The 20,481-nt window shown below is 36.0% G+C and overlaps 1 protein-coding gene across 7 annotated transcripts in view; it reads left to right on the top strand.

Moving 5' to 3' along the window:
* Positions 1 to 19,879, top strand: part of Nipbl (NIPBL cohesin loading factor) — a 184,863-nt gene extending 164,984 nt beyond the window's left edge. For 6 of the 7 annotated variants that reach the window (XM_090332033.1, XM_090332036.1, XM_090332034.1 and 3 more), the window contains 11 exons: positions 16 to 170; positions 538 to 628; positions 3,578 to 3,751; positions 4,289 to 4,479; positions 5,550 to 5,657; positions 6,502 to 6,702; positions 11,299 to 11,445; positions 13,959 to 14,233; positions 16,496 to 16,670; positions 18,162 to 18,350; positions 18,901 to 19,879. In XM_090332033.1, the coding sequence (XP_090188159.1) occupies positions 16 to 170; positions 538 to 628; positions 3,578 to 3,751; positions 4,289 to 4,479; positions 5,550 to 5,657; positions 6,502 to 6,702; positions 11,299 to 11,445; positions 13,959 to 14,233; positions 16,496 to 16,670; positions 18,162 to 18,350; positions 18,901 to 19,266 (2,072 nt within the window). In that variant the 3' untranslated portion in view covers positions 19,267 to 19,879. Of the gene's footprint in view, positions 1 to 15; positions 171 to 537; positions 629 to 3,577; positions 3,752 to 4,288; positions 4,480 to 5,549; positions 5,658 to 6,501; positions 6,703 to 11,298; positions 11,446 to 13,958; positions 14,234 to 16,495; positions 16,671 to 18,161; positions 18,392 to 18,900 lie in introns of all 7 variants that reach the window. The other variant, XM_090332038.1, reaches the window with a different exon arrangement.
* The last annotated feature ends 602 nt before the right edge of the window (positions 19,880 to 20,481 follow it).

Genomic DNA, 20,481 nt, shown 5'->3' with positions numbered 1-20,481 from the left:
ACTTATCTCTACTAGGTGCCATTTCAAAATTAAAAAGTCAACACCAAGAGGACCCAAATAACACTTCACTTCTTTCAAACAAACCAGCACTTCTTAGGTCGCTCTTCACTGTTGGAGCACTGTGTCGACATTTTGATTTTGATCTCGAAGATTTTAAAGGCAACAGTAAGGTAAATATTATAATATTACTTAATATACTATTAAGGCCAGTGGGTTTATAGTGAATGGATTATATTCTGGCACAAGCTTTTTTTTGGCAGCGTGTTAATTTTAAATGTTGCTATCCTGAAATAAATGAAACTGGTGGATTTTTTTTTTCCAGTATTGGAAATTAAACCCGGGATCTTGTGCTTGGCAAGCATTCTACCACTAAGCTATATCCCAGCATGTTTTATTTATATTTGTGTGTGTGTTTCCACATAAACGAAGTTTAGGTGGAAATTCCTGTGGTTAAATACTTTTTTCCTTTGATAATTGATGTATTCCTCATTTTAGTATTCTGGAATATTTTTAATGTGCTTCAACTCCCTCTCTTAGGTTAACATAAAGGATAAAGTACTTGAACTGTTGATGTATTTTACAAAACATTCAGATGAAGAAGTACAAACAAAAGCCATCATTGGATTAGGTAAGTTCAATCTAACTTTCCTTGTAGTTTTTAGCTGTCTTCATAATGGAATAAACTTCTTTTTAAACTGTTCATCTAATTGTTTTATCTAAATATGTATGTATTGGCCGTAGAATCTGATGTACAAAATGAAAAGACTGGATAAAAGCACCTGAATTCCATTCTTGCCTCAGCCAGGGACTTTCTCAGTGACCATTTCTCAGAGATAATAATATTATCTCCCTTACCTAATCCTATGATATCTTAAGAACATCAGCAAGATTTTGGTAGTTTGTGCCTGATATTCTGGATACTCAGGAGGCTGAGATCCAGAGTGTACCACAGTTTAAAGCCAACTGAGGCAGAAAGGTTTGAGGAATGCCATCTCAAAAATAACCAGCAAAAAAAAAAACACTGACTGGGAACAGAACCCAAGTTGGTAGAACATCAGCCTAGCAAGTAGGAGGCATTAATTTCAAACCTCAGTACCACCAAAAAAAAAGTTTTATTAAAGCACTCTGATAAAGATGGTATAGAAAACTTATACTGTTCAAATATTCAATTATTCTTTCTCATTGCAGAGCTTTGTCCTTTGCCACTTCAAGTTACAAAAGTAGTCTGCTACTTTTTTTTTGTCTGTCAGTTGTATAGCTTGAACTCAGGGCCTGAGCACTGTCCCTCTGCTTTTACTTATTTATATATTTTGCTCAAGGGTAGCACTCTACCACCTTGAGCCACAACATCACTTCCATTTTTCTGGAAGAATGCAGATAAGAGTCCATAGACTTTCCTGGCTGGGTTGGTTTCAAATCATGATACTCAGATCTCAGTCTCCTGAATAGCTAATATTATAGGTACAATCTGCCAACACCTGGCTTTACTTTGTTTATATAGAATCACAGATTCACTTATCCATAAAGAGTCTGGGTTTATATCTTTTCTACATCATTTTTCCAGGATATTTTACTTATCTAGAAAGGAATTAAAGTATTGGCAAATAAGAAGGTAGTATTAAAGTACCTGGACTGAAAAAAAAAAATCTTTGGCAATACTAGCTAGGCTTGATTTCAGGACATTGCACTTGCTTGTCAGACTTCTACTACCACTCAAGCCAAAACCCCAATTCTTTTTAGTTTTAGGTGGGGCCTGTCATATTTTTGCCCATGCTGACCTGTATAGAGATATTCCTTTTACATATCTGGGACTGTATGAGCCACTACACCTAGATTCTTTTTCCTTTTTTATAAAATAAGAAACAAGAATAGTATATCCAAAATTTTAGCATTTGTTATTTGTTTTGTATAGATGCATGTAAAAACAATCAGTAAATTTAATAATTTAGAAATTGTTGAATTTTATAATTTAATATTTGTGGGTAGTTATTTTAATTAGTCTTATGAACAAAATGAGTAATAAGATTTATGGTTATTCAAATTTTATTAAGTTATATTAGTAATAACTATAAATACTTAAATCCTCCATCTTTCAGAAAATTACTTATAGCAAAGATAGTAAAATTCACAAATACAGTAAAGTCATTTACTAGGCAGTTGCATGAATACAGTATTATCTTCATATCGCTATATAAGTTATATGAAACATCAAGATCAATTGAGTCACAGCTAATTAAGAGAAAAAAATAGAGACACTCAGACTGGGGTTGTGGCTTACAGGTAAAGTGCTTGCCTAGCATGCATGAAGCCCTGGATTCAATTCCTCAGTACCATATAAACAGAAAAGTCCGAAAGTGTTCCTGTGGCTCAAGTGGTACCCCATTAGCCTTGAGCAGAAGAAGCTCAGGGTTAGTACCCAGGCCCTGAGTTCAAGCTCCAGGATTATTTAAAAAAAAAAAAAAGCACTCACAGGACCTGGGCCTATCATGGTGATTCATGCTTATAATCCCAACTACTCAGAAGAGGGAGACAGTATGATCAAAGTTCCAACTAGCCCAGTCAGTTAGCTCAAGACCCTATCAGAAAAATAAACTGAAAAGCCAAATGACTGTTGATACATGACTAGAACGCTTGCCTAGCAAAGATGAGAACCCTGAGATCAATCCTACTATTGCCCATAAAAAAGAAAAAGGAAGAGAGGAGAGGTGAGGAGAGGAGAGGAAAAAATATTTAAATCAATACTTTTTACAAAATAGAATAGTTAATAAAAAAGATCTTACCTGGGCCATAATTCTGTATGACCTTGGGTTAGTTTTAGATCACTCTGCCTTGAGTTAATTTTGTTTTTTCAGTCTTAATAATGTTTGCTATCAGTACCAGGGTCTTTGCTTTTTCTCAAGTTAAGGAGCATTTGTATGTAAGCAAATTTTGAAAATACTTTGCTACTTAGTAATGATAATAAGATTCAGAATTATGGAATTATGGCCTATAATGCCATATGCAGAAGAAATGGGAAAGATTTTTAGCTCTATTTTTAAATTATTCTGTTTGATTAAATTGACATATTTTAATATTCTTTTTAAATGTTAATGTAGTACATTCTTTTAGGGATCTGAAACAAACGTTTATAGACATTACTTCTTAAATCCTAAAAACATCCCTATAAGGTAGGTGGGTGGTAAATGTTATTGTCCCCATTTTACAGATGGAGAATTGAGGCACAGAGAGATTTTGTGACTCACCTAAGGTCACACTACAAGTCAGTGGTGGAGCCAGGAATAGAACCCAAGACTCTTGACTCCTAATCCACTCCCCTAGCCACTAGGCCCTGCTCCCTCCTCAAGGTTTCCTCTTGTGTGAAATTCTCCTTTGAAATGCAATTTCTTGTTTTTAATTCATGGGGAAGAAGTACCTGCTCTAATACTTCTCTAGGTAAGGCCAATAGCATCTTCTTCCAGTCATTTTAAAAGTTGTAACTTTTTGAAATAAGGAGCACTTTGTATAATTTAACATTTTCATTGTTATATATTTACTTCTGGTAGGAATATATGAAGAGTTTTGTTTTCCTCTTTCTTAGGATTTGCTTTTATTCAGCATCCAAGTCTAATGTTTGAGCAAGAAGTGAAGAATCTATATAATAATATTTTATCTGATAAGAACTCCTCAGTAAATTTAAAAATACAAGTGTTAAAAAACCTCCAGACCTACCTACAAGAAGAGGACACACGAATGCAGCAGGCAGATAGAGACTGTAAGTGAAAATATATAACTACACGCACACACACATAAATCCTGTACTAGAGTTTGAACTCGGGGCTCAGCTTGTTTGCCCAGTTGTCATTCTACTTGACCACACTTCCAGTTTGGCTTTCTACTGGTTTAGCTGGTTTCAAACTGATTCTTAGAATCTCAGCCTCTTGAATAGCTGGGATTAAAGGCACCAGTTCTCTACTAAAAACATTTTTGAACTTCACAGTGCAGCTACAGTTATGATACCAAATGATGACAGAACTCACTTGAGAGTCCTTAGGTGAGGTCCATATGTATTCTCCTCAAAGTAGTCATAAAGTTTGGGATGTGAGCAAACATTAACATTTTGAGGAAGAAGTTAATTACAGCTCTAACTGGGTTCTCAAGTGGGCCTTTTACAATTATAGGTGGCTGGGAGAGGTTTGGTTAGAACCATTGAGCTTAAATAACACGTTTTTTGGTTTTGTTTATATCCTAAATTTGGAGTAGTTAGTTAATTATGTTTTTAATAGGCATATTGCTTTGCTTTCTTTTGTAGGGAAAAAAGTTGCAAAACAGGAAGACTTAAAAGAAATGGGTGATGTTTCCTCAGGGATGAGTAGTTCCATCATGCAGCTTTACCTCAAACAGGTGCTTGAGGCGTTTTTTCACACCCAGTCAAGTGTGCGCCACTTTGCCCTAAATGTCATTGCTTTGACTCTGAACCAGGGTCTTATTCATCCAGTTCAGGTAAGCAAGTTTTATATTAGAAGAGCCTAATTATATTGGCCAGATTAACTGTCATTTCATGACTTTACAATAAGTAGCTCTGTATTATTTTTGTTTTTAAGTTAAGAAATTTAGTGTCACTCAGGCTTTCCTGGAACTTCTAAGTTCAAGTAATGACTGCCTAAGCCTCTTGAGTTGTTTTAAACTCTTATCTAAAATTTTGCCTGTCTCTTATTGGAATACCAATAGATTCATACTTTTCTATTACATAAATTTCTCATTCCTGTTGCTAAAATATATAGGAATCATTTTTTTCAAGTAGAGATGATAAGTTTCCTTTAATCCAGTTACCATGGTGGGGGAGGTAAGAAAGAGTACTGGGGCTTGAAGCCAAAGCCAGAGCTCTCTGCCTCTTAGCTTTTTTGCTCAAGACTAGTACTCTACTATTTGAGCTACAGCTTTACTCTGGCTTTTCTGTATGGTTAATTGAAGATAGTCTCAGTAACTTTCCTTCCCAGATCTCAGTTTCCTGAGAAGGTAGGATTACAGGTATAAGCCATCAGTGCCCAACTCCATAGTCAGTTTTACTCCTAAGAACCAACAATGTATAACATATAACATTAGACAGGTTTAAGTGTAAATCCTATGATATGTCTGTTTTTTTGCCTCTTTATATTGGAGGTAACATCAGATAAAAGCATTGCTTCAGGATGAAATTATTTATGAACAACTCAGTGGTGAAGTGTCATAACACGCACAAACCCATGAGAAATTACTGAGGATTGGCAACTAATTCTGATATATGCTGTTGTCTGGTCAGGAGAGTGCCATAGACTACAAAGATGATTTAATCTAATTGTCAAAAATTAATATTGTCAAGACTTTAAAGTTTTTCATATATGCTAATATATTATGAAATAGCAATCTTACGTATTTTACATATAATTTTAACAAAATGCAGTACCTAGCATTTATATGAAATGTATAAAGATAAATTCATCTTCCGTAGGCATACAGATTTTAATATATGTTGTTCTATATAAAGTTTATACTACAATAATATCTTATAAAAACTTTGTTTTCATTTCCAGTGTGTCCCATATTTAATTGCCATGGGCACAGACCCAGAGCCAGCTATGCGGAACAAAGCAGATCAACAGCTTGTGGAAATAGACAAAAAATACGCTGGATTCATTCATGTAGGTATTTTAAGTGGAATAACCTAAATTTAATTGTCTTTCTTTAGTCAGTAACTTAATTTGTTCACTTGCTTATGAAAGGGACATTTGTTTTAGAATGAATGTTTTCCTTAGCACTTTATTCTGAACTTGAAACTAAATCTGTACTTCAACATGTTTGAGTTTACAAATAACTCTTATCAATAGATTCCAATTAACAGCAGAGGGATGAAATGAGAATAGAGAGTGGTTAAAGATTACTATGTTCAGAGTAATTTATTCACCTATATTAAAAAGAAAGAATGAAATCTTGAAATTATTTTCAGAAAAAGAGAGGATGGTAAAGGAGAATAATAAAGAGGGTGAATTCCACCTGAATTCATTGTGTCTATGAAAATGTTGCACTGAAACCTCCTTTGTATAACTGTAATGTACAAATTTTTAAAGTAAAGATAATATAACTCTTTAAGATTGAGTCCCGGGGCTGGGAGTTTGGCCTAATGGTAGAGTGCTTGCCTAGCATGCACGAAGACCCAGGTTCAATTCTTTGGAACCACATACATAGAAAAAAGCTATAAGTGATACTGTGGTTCAAGTGGTAGACTCTAACCTTGAGAAAAGTCCAAGGAACAGTGCTCAGGCCCTGACTTCAAGCCCCAGGACTGGCAAAAAAAAAAAAAAAAAAAAAAAAAGATCGAGCCTGAAGTTCAGATAGTGTACTGAACTAAAACCCAAAAGCATGAGTTAGTTTAACACCCTAGTTCTGTGACTTTGGCAATGATAACTTCTAGTCCTCAGTGCTCAAAGTATACTTTAATTTGAATCTTAATTTCTCTGACAAATAGGAGGCTTTTATTGATTTCAGATGAAAGCAGTGGCTGGCATGAAGATGTCATACCAGGTACAACAAGCAATCAACACGTGCCTAAAAGATCCTGTAAGGGGTTTCAGACAAGATGAGTCCTCTAGTGCTTTGTGTTCACATCTTTACTCCATGATCCGAGGGAACCGGCAGCACAGAAGAGCCTTTCTAATTTCTTTACTCAACCTCTTTGATGATACAGCAGTAAGCATAAAATATTATTTTTTAAAAAATAAATGTAAAAATCTTTCATCTAAAAGTATTTACTGCTTTTTAAAAAAATTACAATTTTAATGAATGTTAGTGTTTTATATGTGTTTTTGTAATCTATAGGTTATTTACAATTTATAGAAAACATTGAAGGGGAAATTAAAGAATAATGTGTGATCTGTCTCCATACAGAGTATTATAAAATCTTTGATCATTTTGCAGTCTGGGAATGTGGTTTAGTAGTAGAGTGCCTAGCATTCATGAATCTCTGAGTTCAATTCCTCAGTACCAAATATACAAAAAAAGCCATAAGTGGTACTGTGGCTCAAGTGGTAGAGTACTAGCCTTGAGCAAAAGAAGCTTAGGGACAGAGGCCAGGCCCTAAGTTCAAGCCCCAAGACTGGCAACAACAACAAATATTATATTTTTTTTTTGAGATTACCTTAGTAAACACAATAAGCAAAGAAGATAAATTTTTCTCATTTCTCTATGACTCGAATATTGTTATATTCTACATTTTAGGCCACTTAGATCCCAAGTTATTCATCTTGATTTCATTAATGAGTCCATTTTTTTGAAGCTTCATTTTGAAATTTTGGCTGTTGCACATGTTGCATTGAGAAAACAGAAAATAGGGTTACGTTCTTTTAATTTATACATGTACTATACACAAATATTTATTCAGTACCTGCTGTGATGCTAGCCATCTATAAGAGATTGAAATATAACAGGAGCTGCCTACATACAGCATCTGTTTCAAAAATGCTTGGAATATAATTTGTCATCATCATCATCATCATCATCATTGTATTATCATCAGTATTTCACTTTCACTGTTTATAGGACACTATGCTAAGAATATAAAATGATATGATATAGACTGTTGACCACAGGGGATTTTACTTTCATTTAAGGGGGTAGTATGTACACTTTTTAAAAGAAAAATGAAGGTTAGTGTATCCTGAATTCCTGATTTGTACTGTTGATATTGTTTCAGTCCTTGTCTCTTCTGGGTTTCATTCCTGTGTAGTTTCACTTCCTGTTCAGTATTATCAATTGGTTGTGCTTTCATTTCATCATTTGAAGTTAGAAATCCAGCTCTCATAATACAATGCTTTCAGAGGAGGAAAAAATCACTGAAGGCCTAAAAATTAGATAAGTCAGATTACTGCATAAAGCCAAGGGGGAAAGATGATCTGGGGAAGGATAAAAATACAACTATAAGAACATAAGAAATAATGAATACAGTGTCACTTGATTGAGTTAGAAAGGTCATAATGATACATTGTAACAGAGGATCCTAGAGATGGGAGAGAATTTATGAATACGATTTTTTGTACTATAGTGGAAGTAATAAGGAATTGACCTGTTATGTTCACCATAGAAAGTAAAGGATGGGTAGTAGGAAAAGAAAAGAAACATTTTTACAAGGAATAAGTTATAAAGGATAGAGGATCACTGGAATAGTTTTGTCCTGGGCATTGTTAAAGAGAGCCTAAAAAGTTTACTTGAGAAGATTTAATAAGGGAGTAAGTAGTCAGAGATAGGAAAAGAAAATGTGGGTAGTAGCTACAGAGAAGTCAATAGAGTGGAATGCTTGAGCACTAGGTTAAATGAGGAACAAAAGTAGATTTTAATGAAAAAAATAGTAAAGAAGACATAGGAAGAAAAATCTAGATTATTCTTTTTAAAAGTTTAATTTGGGGACTGAGAGTTTGGCCTAGTGGTAGACTGCTTGCCTAGCATGTACAAAAACCCAGGTTCAATTCCTTGGTACCACATACATAGAAAAAGCCAGAAGTGCTGCTGTGGCTCAAGTGGTAGAGCTCTAGCCTTGAGAAAGCCCAAGGACAATGCTCAGACCCTGAGTTCAAGCCCCAAAACTGGCACAAAAAAGTTTAATTTTGAGCCAGGTACCAGTGGCTCATACCTGCTACTAGCTACTCAAGTCTGAGATCCATGGCTGGGAGTTTGTCCTAGCAGTAGCCTAGTAGAAGAGTGCTTACCTAGCATGCGTGAACCCCTAGGTTCGATTCCCAATGCCACACACACACACACACACACACAACAGAAGTAGTGCTGTGGTTCAAGTGGTAAAGCGCTAGCCTTGAGAAAGCCCAACGACAGTGCTCAGGCCCTGAGTTCAAGCCCTGATACTGGCAAAAAAAGTCTGAGATGGAAGGACTCTCTCCTGCCCGGGAGAGTCCATGAGACTCTTATAGCAAAAAGCTGGAAGTGGAACAAAGGCTCAAGTAGTAGAGTAATTACTTAAGCAAAAAAAGCTCAGAAACAGCACTAAGACCCTGAGTGCAAGGCCCAGGTTCAATGCGCGCGCGCGCGCGCGCACGCACACACACACACACACACACACACACACACACACAGAGTTTAATTTTGAAAAGGAACAACACAAGATTTTTATGAATAAAAGTTTAGAAGAATTTAAAAGATTTTTTTTTAGAAAGTTTCATTTAAATCTAGGCACAGTGGCTCATACCTGCAATCCTAGCTATTACTCAGGGGAGGCTAAAATCTAAAGATCAGTGTTCAAAGCCAGCCCTGGCCCAAAAGGACCTGAGACTCTATCTCCAATTAACCTCTAGAAAATGGGAAATGGGGCTAGGCTCAAGAGTAAGGCAGTAACCTTGAGCTGAAGAGCTCAGGGACAGCACCCAGGCTGAGTTCAAGCCCCATGACCCACCAAAAAAAAAAAAAGAAAAAAGAAAAAAAATTAAAGAAAAAAATGAAAAGAAAGAAAGCTTTATTTAAAATATTTAGACTCCTAGGGCTGGGAGTATGGCCTAGAGCTTGCCTAGCAGGCACAAATACCTGGGTTCAATTCCTCAGTACGACATACACAGAAAAAGCTGCAAGTGGTGCTATGGTTCAAGTGGTAAAGAAAACCCAAGGACAATGCTCAAGCCCTGAATTCAAGCCCCAGGGCTGGCAAAATAATAAATAAAATGTTAAGACTCCTAAACATTTACAGTTTTAGTTGGAAATAAACACACATGTTATGGAGTTAAAAATGAGCACTGGTGGCTCATGCCTGTAATCCTAACTACTCAAGAAGCTGAGATCTGAGGATTAAAACTCAAAGCCAGCCAGGGAAGTCTGAAGGATTCCAACTAATCTCCAATTAATCACCAAAAAGATGGGAGTGGGGCTGAGGTACAGCACTAGCTTTAAGCGAGACAGCTTAAGGACAACGCCAGGCCCTGAGAACCAGCATTTACAAAACAACTGCAGAAAACCCACAGAGGAGTGGAGTATGGGTCTATGGCTGCAATTTTTCGATGATAAGTGTAGTAAATGTTGACATAGAAAATAAATTGAGTCTTCTGAATATTAATAGAAAATGTATTTCATCTTGCTTATGGAATTTTTTGTTGTTACTATTGCTGCATGTTAGGCTGATTTTATGTTTGAATACCAAGAGTAGGTGACCTACTATCTGTCTTTTTGTCTTTTCATTTACTTGTTGGTTTTTGAGCTATCAGTATTTTAAGAGAAATTTCACTATGGACATTTCTTTCTAGTTATAGTCTTTCTTTTTTTTTTTTTCCTTCAAGATAGGGGTCATTCTATATTGTCTAGGTTGAACTGGACCTTTTGAGTTCAAGTGATCCTTCTCCCTCAGTCTCCCCAAGTGGTGCTTGTTTACACTATATCCAGCTTGTAACATCTTTTTTTTTCCTTCTTTTATATTTGCTGTATTTATGAAATGCAGAAAATTTCTGTTTAGGTTGATATTCTCAATATCAACTAATGAAACTCCCCCCCCCTTTTTTTCTGGGGGTACTGGTACACTGGGGTTGGCTCAGGCCTCTGGCATTCTACCACTTGAGCCACTCCTCCAGTTTCATCTTGCAGTTAATTGCAGTCTTAAGTGTTGTTGATTTGGGTTAAGCTCCAAACCTCAGTTCTCAAATCTCAGCCTCCCACTTGGCACCTAGCCTAGATTTTTCTCTTAAAGCTTCGTGTGCATCATAGTTTTCATAATACAGAATTGGTAGCACTGTCAAAATGACTCTAACATTCTAACTGTGTATAAGGAGGAAAGTAACAAATGTTTTATTAACACATGAGTTAATGGGATTTAGTACTATAATTACCACTTATTTTTGAGGGCTGAATAGTAACTGTGTGTAACTGATCTCCCATATGGGTTAAACTCAGAAGCACAATGACAAATAATTAGGAATTCATATGTATACTTTCTGATGTGGTATGGATATCATAAAGGTCCCATATACTTCTAAGAAAACTTTAAGGGTTTTCACTTGGGTGCACTAAAAAATTTCACCTCTTTCCTCTTGGGAAGCTATTATAAAATCACCTAAGATTATTTTATCTGTCCCCTATTTTCTTCCTTTTCTACCCTCTTGTTCTTTGCCTCTTTTTTTCCCCACTTCTCTTCCTCCCCCTTCCCTCCTTTCTCTTTCTCTCTTTCTCCCCTCCACCTCTCAGTTTCTCTTTGTCTCTAATATTAAATGAGGTGAAAGTACCCTGTAATACTTTTATCTACAAAGCTATTTGAATGGGTTTGTAGGTTATCCACTAAATGTGTACCTTTTTTTAAAATTACAGAAAACAGAAGTGACTATGCTCTTGTATATAGCAGACAATCTAGCCTGTTTTCCATACCAGACACAGGAAGAGCCGTTGTTTATAATGCATCATATAGACATTACACTCTCAGTTTCTGGTAGTAACCTACTGCAGTCATTCAAGGAGGTAAGTTACACACATTACTATTCTTAATGCATCTATCAAAGGACAGGCATGTTATTTTCACTGCTTTTGTTTCTCATTCCTTTATTCTACTTACAGGTATATAAAAATTTTCTGAATGAACGTACTGAAATTTGGGCAGTATTTGTATCAGGAGAAAGGCCATACTAATTCATTTTTAGTCAGAAAGATCTAAACCATTCCATTTCTGGATCATTTAGGTGGATTTTTACACTTATATGGGTTCTGTTGATAAGCCATCCCACTTCTTTATTTCCCTCACTTTAAGCACTGATCTTGTTTGAAATCCATTCATATATTCATTTAAACCATTTTAGAGTACCTGGCTATTAAGCTTGTAATACTATAGACCACAGTGGCACACATGAAAATAATAATAGATGTGGAATATTTAGCCTGGTTAGGAATTAGAAAATATATTAACACCATTGATCTCACTTTCAACAAAATGAAGTTTGAGTATCTAAAATCTTCGATAAATGTATTATACCTTAAATCTTTTCTATTATGAAATTAATCTTTCAAAATACCTGATATAGCACTAGGCACATATTGCACTCCATAATTTCAAAACTGGATTGTTTTCATGTACCTGATAATGCAATTAGACCTTATTTTATAAAACTGTGATGCTCAAAATTCAGCCTTGTCAAAGTAGTAAATAAGGGAAATTATTTTAGACCCTTAAGACCGAAATTTAACAGGAATTTAAACCCTTGCTACATAACATAGACCACAATCCAGCAGCACGAGCTCACTTGAGAGCTTGTTAGGGCTATAGAACCTCAGACCCATAATATACCTGCTGAAGCACTCTGCATTTTTGAAACAAAACGTAAGGTATTGGCCGGGCGTGATGGCTCATGCCTGTAATCCTAGCTACTCACGAGGCTGAGATCTGAGGATCGAGGTTCAAAGCCAGCCCTGGCATAAAAGACTCTTATCACCAATTAATCTCTAGAAAACAGGAAGTGGGGCTATGACTCCAGGGTAGGGTGGGTAGCCCTGAGCAGAAGAACTCAGGGACAGTGCCCAGGCCCAGAATTCAAGCCTCATCACCCACAAAAAAAAAAAAGAAAGAAAGAAAGAAAGAGGGGCTGGGAGTTTGGCCTAGTGATAGAGTGCTTGCCTAGCACAAAGACCTGGGTTCGATTCCTCGGTACCATATACATAGAAAAAAGCCAGAAGTGGTGCTGAGGCTCAAGTGGTAGAGCCTTGAGAGCCTTGAGAAAGTCCAAGGACAGTGCTCAGACCCTGAGCTCAAGTCCAGGACTGGCAAAGATAAGAAAGAGAGGGGGGGGGGGGGGAGGGAGGGAGGGAGGGAAGATAAGGTATTAGTTTGAGAAATGAATGAATTTTCAGCAACTTTAGCCATTATTTTTACTTCAGTTTTATAGATACACTTACCAATGTTTTCCCTGATTTTCTTAACAGTTGCATTTTGAATGAGTTGCTTTTGTAATTTGGTTTTCTTCTTTCGCTATTTCTTTTAGAGAGCTAATATTTTCAGAAAGTGTAAAAAAAATCATATTTAATTATTCAAAGAAAGGTATATGTTTTCTTGCTGAAAAATTCAAAAAAGGGAGGGATTATTTAACCAGATACTGGTGGTTTATGTCTGAAATCCTAGCTATTCAGGAGGCTGAGATCTAAGGATCGTAGTTAAAACCAGCCTAAGCAAGAAAGTCCAGAGACTCTTTATCTCTAATCAGCTACTCAGAAGAAGCCAGAAGTGGAGATGAGGCTCAATGATAAAGTGTTAACCTTACTAAAAGAAGCAAGTTCAAGCTCTAGGACCAACATAGAAAAATTAAGGGGGAGGAAGGTTACTTGGTAGAGATCCTTCCATATTCTTAGTTTAATTGTAAATCACTATTTTTCTTCTGTGATGGCTCACTGACTTTCCAGAGTGGTTTTCTATTGGTTGACTAGTTGATTTTGGTAGTCCTGTGGTTTGAATTCAAGGCCTCAAACTTAATTGGCAGATGCTCCAACACTTGAGCCATGTCTCCAGCCCTTTTTGCTTTAATTTTGTTCTTTGGATAAGGTCTCAGGTTTGGCCTAAGCTAGCATGAACTGTAGTCCTCCTATTTAAGCTTTTAGCATGGGTGAGAGGCATGTGCCACCATATCCAACTGTTGTTTGAGATGAGGTTGAGCTTCATTTTGCCTGAGCTTGTCTTGAGCCATTATCCCTCTGACCTTCACTGTCCATTGTGCTCAGCAGATGAATATTTGTATAAGTAATTTAACTTTTATTACTATCCTTAAGAGAAAATAATTTTTCTTTGAATATTTCAGTGGAAGGTATTCCAATATTTTAGAAGGCATGGTCATGGTGTGGGTATTACATTGTTTAACCCCAAGACTTATTACATGTCCAGTTATAAAAAGTCAAGGGGGTTCTAATGTATAATATATGCTTTCTGAATAAGGCATATTTCTTAGTAGTTTGTTTTTATTGTTTCAAACAGAACAATTTCCTCTTTCTTTCAGTCTATGGTAAAGGACAAAAGGAAAGAGACAAAATCATCTCCTAGTAAAGAAAATGAGTCAAGTGAGAGTGAAGAGGAAGTTTCCAGGCCTCGGAAGTCACGGAAACGTGTAGATTCGGATTCAGATTCAGATTCAGAAGATGATATAAATTCAGTAATGAAATGTTTACCAGAAAATTCAGCTCCTTTGATTGAATTTGCAAATGTCTCCCAGGGTATTTTATTACTTCTCATGTTAAAACAACATTTGAAGAATCTTTGTGGATTTTCTGATAGGTAAGTTTGCATTAACAGTAAGAGAGAGAGGGAAAAAAATAAACTTCTATTATCATAAGGAAATTCAGAACCCATTTTGATTGCACGTTCACTTTCAGTATAGAAATGTTCTTTAGAAAGGACCCAAGGCCCTGGGTTCCGTATTTAGCATCAAAAGAGGGAAAAGATGGCCCCTTGTATTAATGTGTAATATTCCTCTGCTTTGCCATAATTTACCTATTTTCTTACAATATTGAAAGAAAAAGCATATTCCTTTGCTTAGTGGTAATATATTACAATTTAAAAAATTTTGCTGGCCTCATTAAAAAGGCATTATTACAAAATCGGTCTCATCTTAAAATGGATTACAAATTAATTTTATAGTGAGCTTTGAGTTAAACAGGTACAGAATAGTTCTGCTGATCTTTAATGGAATACCAAGTAGTTCTTATAAAGTAAGAGTACTCTAGTGTTAATAGCTATTAAATTGTTGGAAACATTTCCCTCTTTTTTTTTTTTTTTTTTTTTTTGCCAGTCCTGGGCTTGAGCTCAGGGCTTGAGCACTGTCCTTGGACTTTCTCAAGGCTAGAGCTCTACCACTTGAGCCTCAGCACCACTTCCAGCTTTTTGCTATGTATGTGGGATACCGAGGAATCGAACCCAGGTCTTTGTGCATGCTAGGCAAGCACTCTACCACTAGGCCAAACTCCTGGCCCCCATTTCCCTCTTTTTGTCATGGAAAGTTTTAGACTTTTTTTCACTCCCATGAAGCCTTAGATCATGAATGGAGAGGACCCAGGTCAACTGGGAAGTGTGTGTTTCACATGAAGCGTTCTTTCAAGGTTGTTCAGTGGACATTTTGGGGACTGGGGGTAGAGCACAGTGGTAGAGCACCTGGGGGGACATTTGGAAGCGCCGGCTGCAGTCCCCAGTACTAAAAATGGGGCTGAGAGTTCATTCATTTCCTGTCACAGGAGCAGGTAGGGAACAGTATAGCTAGAATTCCCACTCTTTCAAGACATATTAATCCAATTTGTGCGTGCACGCGCGTGCGCGCGCGCGTGTGTGTGTGTGTGTGTGTGTGTGTGTGTGTGTGTGTGTGTGTGTGTGTGCATGTACAGGCGTGTGTGTCATTGTAAGAAAAACCTTGTATGTGAAATGTTAGAGCAACTAACTTAAAATGCTTAAAGCCTGGATAAGATCTTAGGGTAGTAAGAATTTTTTTTTCTTTTTCTGTCCATCGTGGGACTTGAACTCTGGGCCTGGGCATTGTCCCTGAGCTCTTCAGCTCAATCCCACCCTACCCCTTGAGTCACAGCACCACTTCTGCTTTCTGGTGGTTAACTGGAAATAAGAGTCTCACAGAGTTTAGTGCCCAGGCTGACTTTCAACTGCGATTCTCAGATTTCATCCTCCTGTGTAGCTATGATTGCAGGCATGAGCCACTGTGCCTGGCTTAAACTTTATTTTGCCAGTCCTGGGGCTTGAAATCAGGGCCTGAGCACTATCCTCAGTCTTTTCCTCAAGGCTAGCACTCTTCCACTTGAGCATATAGCACCACTTCAGCTTTTCTGTATATGTGGTACTACAGAATTGAACTCAGGTCTCCGTGCATGCTAGACAAGCACTCTACTACTAGGCCAAACTCCTGCCCCAAAATTTTTAAGAAGTTTAAGCAGAACTTCTAAGAAAGCCCAAACCGATTTATAAATTATTATGTTGGCTTCTGTGTAAAAAAATTACAGGTGAGATCTAATCAGGTGGTTTTAAGTAATTGCATTTATTAAAGTTGAATAGGACCACAGTCATAGCATTACAAATTAGACATGAAAAGCTAATTTCAATAAAATGATGTTTGCTTACATACTAGATTTCTCAAAATTTGGTGCTTTTTCACATCTGGGCATCTTTTTCCATCCTTATCATTTTGATTGTTCCAGGCAGGATAAACAGTGGTGAAAACACCTGAAAAATAGTATTTTAATGTTTGCTTTTGTATCTTAATTTCTCTTAAAAGTTATGCCTGTATGCATGTTCATTAGTTGAGATCTGTGTAATAAAAAGTATAATGTGAGGTTAGTACAGCACACTCCTAGCCTATAATCCCAGTACTCAGGAGACTGAGCCAGAGGATCACAATGACTTTGATGTTTCAGGCAAGCCAAATAGAATTTGAGTCCTTGTGTCTAAAAATAAAAAGGTTAACTATTAGTGAAATAACATTTAACTAGAATCATTCTGAATATAAATGAGTGCCTAAACTTTTTTTTTTTTCTAAAACAGCAAAATTCAGAAATACTCGCCATCTGAATCTGCAAAGGTGTATGATAAAGCAATTAACCGAAAAACAGGAGTTCATTTTCATCCCAAACAAACACTGGACTTCTTGAGGAGTGATATGGCTAATTCCAAAATCACTGAAGATGTGAAGAGGAGTATAGTAAAACAATATCTAGATGTGAGTGTTAAAACTACAAGTATTTCCTGTTCACATTGATATATCTCTGCAAAGTAATTTGACTTCGCAAAGTAACTCTCAGTACTATTTTTTCTGTGTGATTTCAGTGAGTTGCTGTACATTAGATTCTTCCATTATACTCCAAATTTAGTTACAATTAATATGTCTTTGGAAATGAGATCCCACTTGTACTTTGCAAAAAATTAAAACTTTCAGAAAAATACGTTTCAGTGGACTAAGTGGTTTATAGTTATTTGCTTACACTGTGTGAGCAATACAAATATATTTGTATATATTTATAAATTATATAAAAACACATACCTCACATAGTTGTTAAGGTATATGACTTATATTGACTTATTACTTATATTGCCTTTTACCTTATTTGTTAAGGTATATGCCTTATTTGTTAAAGTATGGGTATGGATGTATAAAATGTGCTTTTAGGATGTCTTGAAGAAATAGTGTGGTAGTCCCAGCTCTCTTAAAGCTGAGAAGATAAAAGCATAACAAATTAAGGGTCAATACATAAGGAATTAGAGGCCAGCCTTAGTAAAAGAAGAAATAACTCAAACTCAAATGTATTGTTTAATATGTTCAGAGTTTCTATTTAAATACTGGAAAGGGCTCTGGAATTAGGATTTAGTGAATGCTCTACAGTGTTATGAATACACTGAATTCCTAGGAATATATACTTATATTGGTGGCAGGGTTAAATTTTGTGTTATATATGTTTTACCATGATAAAAAAAACTTTAAATATTGTTATTATATGGTGAGAGAACTATCCTAAAATACTCAGTTTTATATTTTAGTCTACTCAGTGTAATTAACAAACAAATGTAGGATTTTTGAATAAGGGTAAAATGTGTATGATTCACAAACTTTATAAACCTTATACTCTGAAATAAGAAACTTTTGTTTCTTATTTGCACTATCTTTGTAACTATCTTTTTGCACTATCTTTTGCTTTCCTTGGTAGAAAGCATAGAAGACAGAAGTTATTATAACCAGGTTGTCTAATTGATTTAGATCAAGAGTTAGCAATGATGACATGGGCCAAATCTAGCTAGCCTGTTACCTTGCTCTCTATAAAGTAAATGTTATAATGATATAGCTATGCTTAGCCTGTAATAGCTTTTGTACAATAGTGGCAGGATTGTGTAATTGTGACAGAGCCAAAAATACTACCTATCTCCTTTTTCCAATCTCTGGTTTGGACAATAGTAACTATGGGGGCCTAGTGGTAGAATGCTTGCTTAGCATGCATGAAGCCCTGGGTTCAATTCCTCAGTACCACATACACAGAAAAGGCCAGAAGTGGTACGTGGCTCAAGTGGTAAAATGCTATCCTTGAGAAAACTCAAGGACAGTGCCCACACTCTTGAGTTCAAGCCCCAGAATTTGCCAAAAATAAATAGTAACTATGATCTTTACTTACCCCAAATTAATGCTGAATTGTTTTTATTTTCTATTTTTATTTTTATTTAGTTCAAACTTCTCATGGAACATCTAGACCCCGATGAAGAAGAAGAAGAAGGAGAGGTGTCGGCGAGCACAAATGCTCGGAACAAAGCAATTACCTCGCTGCTTGGAGGAGGCAGCCCTAAAAACAATACAGCCGCAGAGACAGAAGATGATGAGAGTGATGGGGAGGATAGAGGAGGAGGCACTTCAGGGGTGAGGCGGAGGAGGAGTCAACGTATTTCGCAGCGTATTACGTAAAATGATTTTTATGTGCTTATATATGTCAGTCTATTAAATGTACACCAAGTAATGTAATACTTAAAAGACAAAACATTTTGTAGATAGAGATTCTCTACTTAACCATTTATACATCATTTTGTAGAAAGTTTAACATAAAAGATAATAAAAAAACAAAATGAGATTTATGCAGCATAAAAGGTTAATAATTTTCCTTTGAATTGTATTAATGTGTGTTATCCTTTTTATTGTTGCTAAGTTTTATGTAGCTTTATGGTTCATATGTATATATAATTTTATATATCAAGAGTAAAGACACGGGTACAAATTAAGAGTTCTATGGTTTTACAAGTATATGTTAACCCCTTGGCGCTGGTGGGCACGGTGCGTCTCATTGCCGGCAATGGAAGTGTGCTGGGAAATCCCAACTCCCGGCGTCAAGGGATTAAAAGCAATAAAAACAATAATTTCACTAAAATTATCTTGTGTAACACTTGGTCTTTTTTCCCCCCTCCCAATGTTTTAGTCATTGAGAAGGTCAAAACGAAATTCAGACTCTACGGAGTTGGCAGCACAGATGAATGAAAGTGTTGACGTCACGGATGTCATCGCTATTTGCTGTCCAAAGTACAAAGATCGACCACAAATTGCAAGAGTAGTACAGAAAACCAGCAGTGGCTTCAGTGTTCAGTGGATGGCAGGCTCCTACAGTGGCTCCTGGACTGAGGCCAAGCGCCGTGATGGCCGCAAACTGGTGCCTTGGGTAGACACTATTAAAGAGTCAGACATTATTTACAAAAAAATTGCTCTAACGAGTGCTAATAAGCTGACTAATAAAGTTGTTCAGACTTTACGATCCCTGTATGCCGCCAAGGATGGGACTTCCAGCTAATGAATTTGTACATGCAGCCAAATTTACAGGAATTTTTTAAAAGGCAGAAAAACTTGAAATATCAACATACTGGCAAAAAAATATCAATTTTTTGAAGAGTAAGAGTGGAACCTGGGATGCAGGAACAAAAGAAGGAAATGTTGGGCAAACATTTTGTGGGAGCTCCCTTCGCTGTTGTGCAGCAGAAACAGATTCTCAGTTCATTTTTACTCCCACTGTATTATAGTTTAACAAAAAATTGTTTATATCTTGGAAAAAAAAACTTTCTGTTTAAAAAAATAAACAAGTGAATGTTGGAAATTAGTCTGTTAATGTTCTTAATAAAGTGTTCTTGGAGTTTAACCTAGCAGCGGATGGCTTTCTTTAGCTTAGCCCAGTTTCCAGGGAAGCATTGTTTTCTCCAGGCTGTAAAATGGCAGAATCTCCTGGATATATAATTTATTCTGTTGAAAAAAAAAAAAGCATGCAGTATCTATGACCTATCTGCAGAAGGAGTTTTTGTAAATGTAGATTTTGTTGTATTAGGTCACCCTGAAAACAATACAAGAAAAGGGATCCCCAGGTGATCTGGTGGAGCGAATACTGCAATAAATTTTTTTACTTCTCTTTGTTATTTGTCTGTTTCCATTTGAATTTCTTATTGTAAAGATCTGTTTAAATCCATTTATATTATTTTGCAGTCTTTTATGTAAAGTTTATTATATCACTGGTTTTCAAAGCAAAACAAAATATTGTTTATACAGTTTGTATAGCCTGACTTCTGAATATTGGTATCTATTATTTTCATTCCCATAAGAGGGTGTAAACAATTAACTCCAGGGTTTTATTGTATCCTGCAATATTTAGTATTAACAATATATGATTTAGCACTGTGCCAAACACATTTTCAAGAGTACATTTTGATATAAAAAGAAACTATAGTTTATTCCTTGTATGCTTCAATTTCTTTGTAGTGATGTCATGATGGTAATATTTATTTTTTAAACTTCGGGGACAGGTAACAATTCTACTATTACAGAAAAAAAAACCAGCATTTCTCTTAAAATAATGCCATGTTATTTTAGAAATAGAGTTAAGATGAGTATGACACTTCATAGTACACTACATTTTTCACAGATTATTTTTTAATGCTTAAAGTAATTTTACTAGTTGAGATGTTTGTTCATTTTCTATTCTAAAAGTTTTGTCATACAGCTTTTGGAAACAATTGTCATT

Source organism: Megascapheus bottae, chromosome 4 (assembly GCF_031878675.1).
Source record: "Megascapheus bottae isolate mThoBot1 chromosome 4, mThoBot2.hap1, whole genome shotgun sequence".
Lineage (NCBI taxonomy): Eukaryota > Metazoa > Chordata > Mammalia > Rodentia > Geomyidae > Megascapheus > Megascapheus bottae.
This window is presented reverse-complemented; position numbering and strand designations above follow the sequence as displayed.